This window comes from Salvelinus fontinalis, unplaced genomic scaffold (genome assembly GCF_029448725.1).
Source record: "Salvelinus fontinalis isolate EN_2023a unplaced genomic scaffold, ASM2944872v1 scaffold_0612, whole genome shotgun sequence".
Classification (NCBI taxonomy): Eukaryota; Metazoa; Chordata; class Actinopteri; order Salmoniformes; family Salmonidae; genus Salvelinus; species Salvelinus fontinalis.
In genome coordinates, this window is record NW_026600821.1 from 94,331 (window position 1) to 106,691 (window position 12,361).

General features: G+C 50.4%; 1 protein-coding gene across 1 annotated transcript in view; it reads left to right on the forward strand.

Moving 5' to 3' along the window:
• The window catches only part of LOC129846738 (plexin-A4-like), a 41,943-nt gene extending 30,036 nt beyond the window's left edge, over nt 1-11,907 (forward strand). The window contains exon 2 of the mRNA XM_055914585.1: nt 10,784-11,907. Within this exon, the coding sequence (XP_055770560.1) occupies nt 10,784-10,888 (105 nt within the window). The 3' untranslated portion in view covers nt 10,889-11,907. The remainder of the gene's footprint in view (nt 1-10,783) is intronic.
• Nucleotides 11,908-12,361: the final 454 nt, after the last annotated feature.

Consider the following 12,361-nt stretch of genomic DNA (forward strand, 5'->3'; position numbering starts at 1 on the left):
GAGCCATCCGTCTCCCCAGCGCCGTCTGAGCCATCCGTCTGCCAGGAGCCTGCAAAGCCGCCCGTCTGCCATGAGCCTGCAAAGCCGCCCGTCTGCCATGAGCCTACAGAGCCGTCAGCCAGACAGGAGCCGCTAGAGCCGTCAGCCAGACAGGAGCCGCTAGAGCCGTCAGCCAGACAGGATCTGCCAGAGCCGCCAACCAGACAGGATCTGCCAGAGCCGCCAACCAGACAGGATCTGCCAGAGCCGCCAACCAGACAGGATCTGCCAGAGCCGCCAACCAGACAGGATCTGCCAGAGCCGCCAACCAGACAGGATCTGCCAGAGCCGCCAACCAGACAGGATCTGCCAGAGCCGCCAACCAGACAGGATCTGCCAGAGCCGTCAGAGCGCCATGAGCAGCCAGAGCCGTCAGAGCACCATGAGCAGCCAGAGCCGTCAGAGCGCCATAAGCAGCCAGAGCCGTCAGAGCGCCATGAGCAGCCAGAGCCGTCAGAGCGCCATGAGCGTCGAGAGCCGTCAGCCTGCCATGAGCGTCGAGAGCCGTCAGCCTGCCATGAGCGTCGAGAGCCGTCAGCCTGCCATGAGCGTCGAGAGCCGTCAGCCTGCCATGAGCGTCGAGAGCCGTCAGCCTGCCATGAGCGTCGAGAGCCGTCAGCCTGCCATGAGCGTCGAGAGCCGTCAGCCAGTCATGAGCATCGAGAGTCGTCAGTCAGCCATGAGCTGCCCTTCAGCCTGAAAAGGCTAGATACCCAGAACTGCCCATCAGTCCAGAGCTGTCTCTCTGTCCGGAGCTGCCTTTCAGTCCGGAGTTGCCCCTCTATCCTGATCTCCCTCTCTATCTTTATCTACCTCTATAGTCTTATCTATCCCTCTGTCTTGGTTTATCTCTCTGTCCCGGTATTGTCATTATTAGATATGTTATTAGGAGGATTTTGTGGGGGAAGTAAGAGGGTGGACATTCTTGAAGGGAGGGGGCTAGGATGGATTATGGTGGGGTGGGAACCGCGCCCGGAGCCTGAGCCACCACCGTGGTTAGATGCCCACCCAGACCCTCCCCTAGACTTTGTGCTGGTGCGTCCGGAGTTCGCACCTTGTGGGGGGGGTACTGTCACGTTCCTGACCTATTTATGTTAGTTTTTGTGTGTTAGTTGGTCAGGACGTGAGGTTGGGTGGGCATTCTATGTTATCTGTTTCTATGTTGGTTTCGGTTTGCCTGGTATGGCTCTTGATTAGAGGCAGGTGGTTTGCGTTTGCCTCTAATTAAGAGTCATATTTAGGTAGGGCATTCTCACTGTTTGTTTGTGGGTGATTGTCTCCTGTGTCAGTATGTTATGTTCGTACCACATAGGACTGTAGCGTTTGTTTGTTTCGTTTTCGTTTCGATGTCGTCTGTTACCTGTACGTAAGTTTATGTTTAGTTATGTAAGTTTATGTTCAGGTCTCGTCAACGTCGTTTTGTTATTTTGTAGTTTTGCAAGTGTTTGTTTCGTTTCGTGTTGCCATCTTTATCGTTGTTTAATAAAGATGGCTTATTTCCCTGAAGCTGCGTTTTGGTCTGAGGATCCTTCTCTCCTCACCTCGTCCGAGGATGAGGAGAGCGTCACCCGTTACAGTCTATGAATAACAGGAGGGTGGAGATCATAACTACTCTCCTCTCTGTCTGTCTATAAATAACAGGAGGGTGGGGATCATAACTACTCTCCTCTCTGTCTGTCTATGAATAACAGGAGGGTGGGGATCATAACTACTCTCCTCTCTGTCTGTCTATAAATAACAGGAGGGTGGGGATCATAACTACTCTCCCCTCTGTCTGTCTATGAATAACAGGGTGGTGGAGATCATAACTACTCTCCTCTCTGTCTGTCTATAAATAACAGGAGGGTGGGGATCATAACTACTCTCCTCTCTGTCTGTCTATAAATAACAGGAGGGTGGGGATCATAACTACTCTCCTCTCTGTCTATGAATAACAGGAGGGTGGGGATCATAACTACTCTCCTCTCTGTCTGTCTATAAATAACAGGAGGGTGGGGATCATAACTACTCTCCTCTCTGTCTGTCTATGAATAACAGGAGGGTGGAGACCATAACTACTCTCCTCTCTGTCTGTCTATAAATAACAGGAGGGTGGGGATCATAACTACTCTCCTCTCTGTCTGTCTATAAATAACAGGAGGGTGGGGATCATAACTACTCTCCTCTGTCTGTCGATGAATAACAGGAGGGTGGAGACCATAACTACTCTCCTCTCTGTCTGTCTATAAATAACAGGAGGGTGGAGACCATAACTACTCTCCTCTCTGTCTGTCTGTAAATAACAGGAGAGTGGAGATCCTAACTACTCTCCTCTCTGTCTGTCTATAAATAACAGGAGGGTAGGGATCATAACTACTCTCCTCTCTGTCTGTCTATGAATAACAGGAGGGTGGAGACCATAACTACTCTCCTCTGTCTGTCTATGAATAACAGGAGGGTGGGGATCATAACTACTCTCCTCTCTGTCTGTCTATGAATAACAGGAGGGTGGAGACCATAACTACTCTCCTCTCTGTCTGTCTATGAATAACAGGAGGGTGGAGATCATAACTACTCTCATTTTATCATTTCCTCCCTCCCAGCACCACACATTTATAGGCCCAAGTTTTATTTCATCATATTAGATAACCCCCCTTCCTCCTTCCCCCTCTCCTTGCACCCTCTCCTTGCCCCCTCTCCTTGCCCCCTTAATCACAAATATATGGAGGACAGTGGTTCAACGACCCAATGTCCTCGTTCTATCTCACCCTGATCTGAAACACATTCAGGGTATGTATCACCATTCTGATACAGCTAGAGAATTTCAGTCAGGGTTGCGTTATAGTCTTTATATAGATAAATACTGTATGCAGGGAGAGAGGCACAGTGTAAGCGTGCGTTCAAATGACACCATATTCCCTATGTAGTGCACTATTTTTGACCAGGGCCCATATAGGACATAGGGTGTCATTTGGGACAGGGTTCTCCTAGTCTGTCTGGAGAAGAGAGATGGGTTCTCTCTAGTCTGTCTGGAGGAGAGATGGGTTCTCTCTAGTCTGTTAGGAGAGGAGAGATGGGTTCTCCTAGTCTGTCTGGAGAGGAGAGATGGGTTCTCTCTAGTCTGTCTGGAGAGGAGAGATGGGTTCTCCTAGTCTGTCTGGAGGAGAGATGGGTTCTCTCTAGTCTGTCTGGAGGAGAGATGGGTTCTCTAGTCTGTCTGGAGAGGAGAGATGGGTTCTCCTAGTCTGTCTGGAGGAGAGATGGGTTCTCTCTAGTCTGTCTGGAGGAGAGATGGGTTCTCTCTAGTCTGTCAGGAGAGGAGAGATGGGTTCTCCTAGTCTGTCTGGAGGAGAGATGGGTTCTCTCTAGTCTGTCTGTCAGGAGAGGAGAGATGGGTTCTCTCTAGTCTGTCTGGAGGAGAGATGGGTTCTCTCTAGTCTGTCAGGAGAGGAGAGATGGGTTCTCTCTAGTCTGTCTGGAGGAGAGATGGGTTCTCTAGTCTGTCTGGAGAGGAGAGATGGGTTCTCTCTAGTCTGTCTGGAGGAGAGATGGGTTCTCTAGTCTGTCTGGAGAGGAGAGATGGGTTCTCCTAGTCTGTCTGGAGGAGAGATGGGTTCTCTCTAGTCTGTCAGGAGAGGAGAGATGGGTTCTCCCTAGTCTGTCTGGAGGAGAGATGGGTTCTCTCTAGTCTGTCTGGAGAGGAGAGATGGGTTCTCTCTAGTCTGTCTGGAGGAGAGATGGGTTCTCTCTAGTCTGTCTGGAGGAGAGATGGGTTCTCTCTAGTCTGTCTGGAGGAGAGATGGGTTCTCCTAGTCTGTCTGGAGAGGAGAGATGGGTTCTCTCTAGTCTGTCTGGAGAGGAGAGATGGGTTCTCCTAGTCTGTCTGGAGGAGAGATGGGTTCTCTCTAGTCTGTCTGGAGGAGAGATGGGTTCTCTCTAGTCTGTCTGGAGAGGAGAGATGGGTTCTCTCTAGTCTGTCTGGAGAGGAGAGATGGGTTCTCCTAGTCTGTCTGGAGGAGAGATGGGTTCTCTCTAGTCTGTCTGGAGAGGAGAGATGGGTTCTCTCTAGTCTGTTAGGAGTGGAGAGATGGGTTCTCTCGCGTCTGTCTGGAGAGGAGAGATGGGTTCTCCTAGTCTGTCAGGAGAGGAGAGATGGGTTCTCCCTAGTCTGTCTGGAGGAGAGATGGGTTCTCTCTAGTCTGTCTGGAGAGGAGAGATGGGTTCTCTCTAGTCTGTCTGGACGAGAGATGGGTTCTCTCTAGTCTGTCTGGAGGAGAGATGGGTTCTCTCTAGTCTGTCTGGAGAGGAGAGATGGGTTCTCTCTAGTCTGTCTGGAGAGGAGAGATGGGTTCTCTCTAGTCTGTCTGTCAGGAGAGGAGAGATGGGTTCTCCTAGTCTGTCTGGAGAGGAGAGATGGGTTCTCTAGTCTGTCTGGAGGAGAGATGGGTTCTCTCTAGTCTGTCTGGAGGACGGATGGGTTCTCTCTAGTCTTTCTGGAGGAGAGATGGGTTCTCTCTAGTCTGTCTGGAGGAGAGATGGGTTCTCTCTAGTCTGTCTGGAGAGGGGAGATGGGTTCTCTCTAGTCTGTCTGGAAGAGAGATGGGTTCTCTCTAGTCTGTCTGGAGAGGAGAGATGGGTTCTCTCTAGTCTGTCAGGAGAGGAGAGATGGGTTCTCTCTAGTCTGTCAGGAGAGGAGAGATGGGTTCTCCCTAGTCTGTCTGGAGGATAGATGGGTTCTCTCTAGTCTGTCTGGAGGAGAGATGGGTTCTCTCTCATCTGTGTGAAGAGGAGAGATGGGTTCTCTCTAGTCTGTTAGGAGAGGAGAGATGGGTTCTCTCTAGTCTGTCTGGAGGAGAGATGGGTTCTCTCTAGTCTGTCTGGAGAGGAGAGATGGGTTCTCTCTAGTCTGTCTGGAGAGGAGAGATGGGTTCTCTCTAGTCTGTCTGTCAGGAGAGGAGAGATGGGTTCTCCTAGTCTGTCTGGAGAGGAGAGATGGGTTCTCTAGTCTGTCTGGAGGAGAGATGGGTTCTCTCTAGTCTGTCTGGAGGACGGATGGGTTCTCTCTAGTCTTTCTGGAGGAGAGATGGGTACTCTCTAGTCTGTCAGGAGAGGAGAGATGGGTTCTCTCTAGTCTGTTAGGAGAGGAGAGATGGGTTCTCTCTAGTCTGTTTGGAGAGGAGAGATGGGTTCTCTCTAGTCTGTCAGGAGAGGAGAGATGGGTTCTCTCTAGTCTGTTAGGAGAGGAGAGATGGGTTCTCTCTAGTCTGTTAGGTGAGGAGAGATGGGTTCTCTCTAGTCTGTTAGGAGAGGAGAGACGGGTTCTCCCTAGTCTGTCTGGAGGAGAGATGGGTTCTCTCTAGTCTGTCTGGAGGAGAGATGGGTTCTCTCTAGTCTGTCTGGAGGAGAGATGGGTTGTCTCTAGTCTGTCTGGAGGAGAGATGGGTTCTCTCTAGTCTGTCTGGAGGAGAGATGGGTTCTCTAGTCTGTCTGGAGAGGAGAGATGGGTTCTCTAGTCTGTCTGGAGGAGAGATGGGTTCTCTCTAGTCTGTCTGGAGGAGAGATGGGTTCTCTCTAGTCTGTCTGGAGGAGAGATGGGTTCTCTCTAGTCTGTCTGGAGGAGAGATGGGTTCTCTCTAGTCTGTCTGGAGGAGAGATGGGTTCTCTCTAGTCTGTCTGGAGGAGAGATGGGTTCTCTAGTCTGTCTAGAGAGGAGAGATGGGTTCCCTAGTCTATCTGGAGGAGAGATGGGTTCTCTAGTCTGTCTGGAGGAGAGATGGGTTCTCTAGTCTGTCTGGAGGAGAGATGGGTTCTCTCTAGTCTGTCTGGAGGAGAGATGGGTTCTCTAGTCTGTCTGGAGAGGAGAGATGGGTTCTCTCTAGTCTGTCTGGAGAGGAGAGATGGGTTCTCTAGTCTGTCTGGAGGAGAGATGGGTTCTCTAGTCTGTCTGGAGGAGAGATGGGTTCTCTAGTCTGTCTGGAGAGGAGAGATGGGTTCTCTCTAGTCTGTCTGGAGGAGAGATGGGTTCTCTAGTCTGTCTGGAGAGGAGAGATGGGTTCTCTCTAGTCTGTCTGGAGGAGAGATGGGTTCTCTAGTCTGTCTGGAGGAGAGATGGGTTCTCTAGTCTGTCTGGAGGAGAGATGGGTTCTCTAGTCTGTCTGGAGGAGAGATGGGTTCTCTAGTCTTTCTGGAGGAGAGATGGGTTCTCTCTAGTCTGTTAGGAGAGGAGAGACGGGTTCTCCCTAGTCTGTCTGGAGGAGAGATGGGTTCTCTCTAGTCTGTCTGGAGGAGAGATGGGTTCTCTTGTCTGTCTGGAGGAGAGATGGGTTCTCTCTAGTCTGTCTGGAGGAGAGATGGGTTCTCTAATCTGTCTGGAGAGGAGAGATGGGTTCTCTCTAGTCTGTTAGGAGGAGAGATGGGTTCTCTAGTCTGTCTGGAGGAGAGATGGGTTCTCTAGTCTGTCTGGAGGAGAGATGGGTACTCTAGTCTGTCTGGAGAGGAGAGATGGGTTCTCTCTAGTCTGTCTGGAGGAGAGATGGGTTCTCTCTAGTCTATTAGGAGAGGAGAGATGGGTTCTCTAGTCTGTCTGGAGGAGAGATGGGTTCTCTAGTCTGTCTGGAGGAGAGATGGGTTCTCTTGTCTGTCTGGAGGAGAGATGGGTTCTCTCTAGTCTGTCTGGAGGAGAGATGGGTTCTCTAATCTGTCTGGAGAGGAGAGATGGGTTCTCTCTAGTCTGTTAGGAGGAGAGATGGGTTCTCTAGTCTGTCTGGAGGAGAGATGGGTTCTCTAGTCTGTCAGGAGAGGAGAGATGGGTTCTCTCTAGTCTGTTAGGAGAGGAGAGATGGGTTCTCTCTAGTCTGTCAGGAGAGGAGAGATGGGTTCTCTCTAGTCTGTTAGGAGAGGAGAGATGGGTTCTCTCTAGTCTGTTAGGTGAGGAGAGATGGGTTCTCTCTAGTCTGTTAGGAGAGGAGAGACGGGTTCTCCCTAGTCTGTCTGGAGGAGAGATGGGTTCTCTCTAGTCTGTCTGGAGGAGAGATGGGTTCTCTCTAGTCTGTCTGGAGGAGAGATGGGTTGTCTCTAGTCTGTCTGGAGGAGAGATGGGTTCTCTCTAGTCTGTCTGGAGGAGAGATGGGTTCTCTAGTCTGTCTGGAGAGGAGAGATGGGTTCTCTAGTCTGTCTGGAGGAGAGATGGGTTCTCTCTAGTCTGTCTGGAGGAGAGATGGGTTCTCTCTAGTCTGTCTGGAGGAGAGATGGGTTCTCTCTAGTCTGTCTGGAGGAGAGATGGGTTCTCTCTAGTCTGTCTGGAGGAGAGATGGGTTCTCTAGTCTGTCTGGAGGAGAGATGGGTTCTCTCTTGTCTGTCTGGAGGAGAGATGGGTTCTCTAGTCTGTCTGGAGGAGAGATGGGTTCTCTCTAGTCTGTCTGTAGGAGAGATGGGTTGTCTCTAGTCTGTCTGGAGGAGAGATGGGTTCTCTCTAGTCTGTCTGGAGGAGAGATGGGTTCTCTAGTCTGTCTGGAGAGGAGAGATGGGTTCTCTAGTCTGTCTGGAGGAGAGATGGGTTCTCTCTAGTCTGTCTGGAGGAGAGATGGGTTCTCTCTAGTCTGTCTGGAGGAGAGATGGGTTCTCTCTAGTCTGTCTGGAGGAGAGATGGGTTCTCTAGTCTGTCTGGAGGAGAGATGGGTTCTCTCTCGTCTGTCTGGAGGAGAGATGGGTTCTCTAGTCTGTCTGTTGGAGAGATGGGTTCTCTCTCGTCTGTCTGGAGGAGAGATGGGTTCTCTCTCGTCTGTCTGGAGGAGAGATGGGTTCTCTAGTCTGTCTGGAGAGGAGAGATGGGTTCTCTCTAGTCTGTCTGGAGGAGAGATGGGTTCTCTAGTCTGTCTGGAGAGGAGAGATGGGTTCTCTCTAGTCTGTCTGGAGGAGAGATGGGTTCTCTAGTCTGTCTGGAGGAGAGATGGGTTCTCTAGTCTGTCTGGAGGAGAGATGGGTTCTCTAGTCTATCTGGAGGAGAGATGGGTTCTCTAGTCTGTCTGGAGGAGAGATGGGTTCTCTCTAGTCTGTTAGGAGAGGAGAGACGGGTTCTCCCTAGTCTGTCTGGAGGAGAGATGGGTTCTCTCTAGTCTGTCTGGAGGAGAGATGGGTTCTCTTGTCTGTCTGGAGGAGAGATGGGTTCTCTCTAGTCTGTCTGGAGGAGAGATGGGTTCTCTAATCTGTCTGGAGAGGAGAGATGGGTTCTCTCTAGTCTGTTAGAAGGAGAGATGGGTTCTCTCTAGTCTGTCTGTAGGAGAGATGGGTTCTCTCTAGTCTGTCTGGAGGAGAGATGGGTTCTCTCTAGTCTGTCTGGAGGAGAGATGGGTTCTCTCTAGTCTGTCTGGAGGAGAGATGGGTTCTCTAGTCTGTCTGGAGGAGAGATGGGTACTCTAGTCTGTCTGGAGAGGAGAGATGGGTTCTCTAGTCTGTCTGGAGGAGAGATGGGTTCTCTAGTCTGTCTGGAGGAGAGATGGGTTCTCTAGTCTGTCTGGAGGAGAGATGGGTTCTCTAGAATGTCTGGAGGAGAGATGGGTTCTCTCTAGTCTGTCTGGAGGAGAGATGGGTTCTCTAGTCTGTCTGGAGGCGAGATGGGTTCTCTCTAGTCTGTCTGGAGGAGAGATGGGTTCTCTAGTCTGTCTGGAGAGGAGAGATGGGTTCTCTCTAGTCTGTCTGGAGGAGAGATGGGTTCTCTCTAGTCTGTCTGGAGGAGAGATGGGTTCTCTCTAGTCTGTCTGGAGGAGAGATGGGTTCTCTAGTCTGTCTGGAGGAGAGATGGGTTCTCTAGTCTATCTGGAGGAGAGATGGGTTCTCTCTAGTCTGTCTGAAGGAGAGATGGGTTCTCTAGTCTGTCTGGAGGAGAGATGGGTTCTCTCTAGTCTGTCTGAAGGAGAGATGGGTTCTCTAGTCTGTCTGGAGAGGAGAGATGGGTTCTCTCTAGTCTGTCTGGAGGAGAGATGGGTTCTCTCTAGTCTGTCTGGAGGAGAGATGGGTTCTCTCTAGTCTGTCTGGAGGAGAGATGGGTTCTCTAGTCTGTCTGGAGGAAATGACTGATCTTTCACCCTGCACTCTCTCCTCTCCTCCACAATAGAAAATATCAATTTCAAAATATGGTAAAAAGCGTCATGTTTTAAGCCACTCTGATCTCACCCGAGGGTCAAATCAGAGATAATATTCTCTGATACGTTTTACTACGTTATGAATAGCATCAACCTTTACACGTCCTAAATGTCAGTGCAGTTGCCCTGTGAGTGTTGGTATGGGTGAGCTACCTCCATGTTTCCTCAAAAACCTTTCCCAGGTACTTGCATAGTTTCTCATCTGTATTTTGGTGGATTTTTTAGGCAGAAATGTTGGATGCATCCACAGAAAAATGCTAACTTCCAGCAAAGCTGTAAATGTCCAACACTAATGTATTGAAGGTGTCACCAAAGCATGATTGAACTTTTCTAGATATTGAGATGCTCCACCGCACAGGAAAGAGTCATTTCCTTTTTTGGAGTGGGAAGCGGGGTTAGTATAGTTTATGCACGCACGATGCACGCACACGCACGCACGCACGCACGCACGCACGCACGCACGCACGCACGCACGCACACACACACACACACACACACACACACACACACACACACACACACACACACACACACACACACACACACACACACGCGCAACACACCAATGCATACACACACACGCACACACCAATGTATACACACACACACACACGCACACACCAATGCACACACACGCACACGCGCGAGCGCGCACACGCACACACGCACACGCACACACCAATGCACGCACACACACACACACACACACACACACACACACACACACACACGCACACGCACACGCACACGCACACACACACACCAATGCACACACACAAAAATATACATCCCCTTGTGTACGCACATACACGCACACACACACACGAACACACACACCAATACACACAAACACACAAAGATATACATGCCTGTGCATACGCACATACACGGACACACACACACCATTATCATGAACAGCAGTGCCTTCTCTATAAACCCATAGTGATGGACATGATGTCCCTGTGATGATCTCCTCTCTCGCTGCCCCTTCCCCCCTCCCTGCTGTCACCCCCGACCAATTTGAGTGACAGCGGTCATCCTCCAATGACGTCTCATTAATCAAATGCAGTTGACACCGGGAGCGCTCGATGCTGTTACCATGGAGACAAGGAGGCACTACCCTCTGCACAGAGTGGAACTCTCCCGTCTGTTTCAGCCCTGCCCCAGAGCCCTGGCACTCAATACCAATGCCAGTCAGTGCCAGTCAATGCCAGTCAGCATTGGCATGGTTATAAATCATAGTGATTAACTATGAACCAGAGATGTGTCCAATATGTACTGACTGAAGAGGAGTGAAGGGTGTCTGTGTGTGAGCTGACATTGTGTCCTGGTGGAATGTGGAATTGATCAAGATGAATCATTGATCAAGATGAATCACTGCTATGCTTTATCTTGGCCAGGTCGCAGTTGTAAATGAGAACTTGTTCTCAACTAGTCTACCTGGTTAAATAGAGGTAAAATATATATCTTTTTTTAATTTAAAAAATAACCCAACACCCTCATACTCCCCTCCTTTTCTCCTCCTTCTCTCCTCCTCTCTTTCTCACTTCCTCTCCTTCACTCCTACCTTGTTTTTCTGTCTGTAGCCAGGCTATAACTCTGTGTGTATCTCTCTCTCTGTGTAGATGACGAGGGTACCAGTGGAAGCCTGTGGCCAGTACTCCACCTGCAGCGAGTGTCTGGGCTCAGGAGACCCTCACTGTGGCTGGTGTGTCCTGCACAACATGTAAGTGTAATACAAAACAATTTACATCAGTTTGAAGTTTTCTGAAATGTTTTCTACAATACTGCTGTCGAGTGGTATTGATCAAATGTGACTCATGAACAGACAGGGGTCTGTGTTTGGCTGGGTGGGTTGAGTAGGGATGAGACGTCTGGGCCATGCCCAATGCACTTAGGGGCCTTACCGCCACTCCCAGACTCAGATAGCGTTCCTGGGGATAGGCATACTGCCAGGCCCCCTCAGATCCATTACCAACCAAAACCCCTGGCCTCATTTACCTTCCAGAAACCAGACTCCTCTGGGAGTACAAAGACCATGATTACTGCCAGGGCACTGATGGACACAGGGAGACAGGACAGGGAGACATGACAGGCAGACAGGATAGGGAGACATGACATGGAGACATGACAGGGAGACAGGACAGGGAGACAGGACATGGAGAGAGGGAGGGAGACAGGACAGCGAGAGAGGGAGGGGGACAGGACAGGGAGACAGGACAGCGAGAGAGGGAGGGAGAAAACTCAGAACAACTTATGGTGGACGTGGGTATAGTGATAGCCCACACATAGTCTCTCTCTCTTTCTTTCTCTCTCTCTCTCTCTTTCTCTCTCTCTCTCTCTCTCATTCTCTCTCTCTCTCTCTTTCTCTCTCGCTCTCTCTCTCGCTCTCTTTCTCTCTCTCTTTCTCTCTCTCGCTCTATCTTTCTCTCTCTCTCTCTCTCTCTCTCTCTCTTTCTCTCTCTCTCTCTCTCTCTCTCTCTCTCTCTCTCTCTCTCTCTCTCTCTCTCTCTTTCCCTCTAACTCTCTCTCTCTAACTCTAACTCTCTCTCTCTTTCTCTCTCTCTCTCTTCCTCTCTCTCTCTTTCTCTCTCTCTCTTATTCTCTAACTCACTTGCTCTTTTTCACTCACTGACTCACTCACATTCTCTCTCTATCTATCTCTGTCTTTCACTCTGTCTCTTGCCCTCTCTCCCACACACATTGTCACTGCCAATCCCCCATACCTCCATTCCACCCCCCCCCCCCCCTCCACTGTATTGGAGTCAGAGATAGTGCTGGCTAGAGGCCCTAGGGGCCAGGTATATTTCCCACTCCACTTTAAATTGAAAATTGGATTCTTGTGCTCTTGCTGATCGCCCTGGGGTGGTGTGTGTGTGTGTGTGTGTGTGTGTGTGTGTGTGTGTGTGTGTGTGTGTGTGTGTGTGTGTGTGTGTGTGTGTGTGTGTGTGTGTGTGTGTGTGTGTGTGTGTGTGTGTGTGTGTGTGTGTGTGTGTGTGTCTCCACTCCCCACCCCTCCTCTGTGTATCGGTGGAGCACATCTCAGGCAGGTGTGCTTAGCACCTCCAGCCCTACACAGCCCTGCTGGCACACAGAGGACCATGGAAGGGCAGAGAAGCTGCAGCTACTGTGACAGAGAAAACACAGTGGAACTAAAGCATTACACCATAAAGCACGGTGATGGGAGCGACAGACTGGTAGAG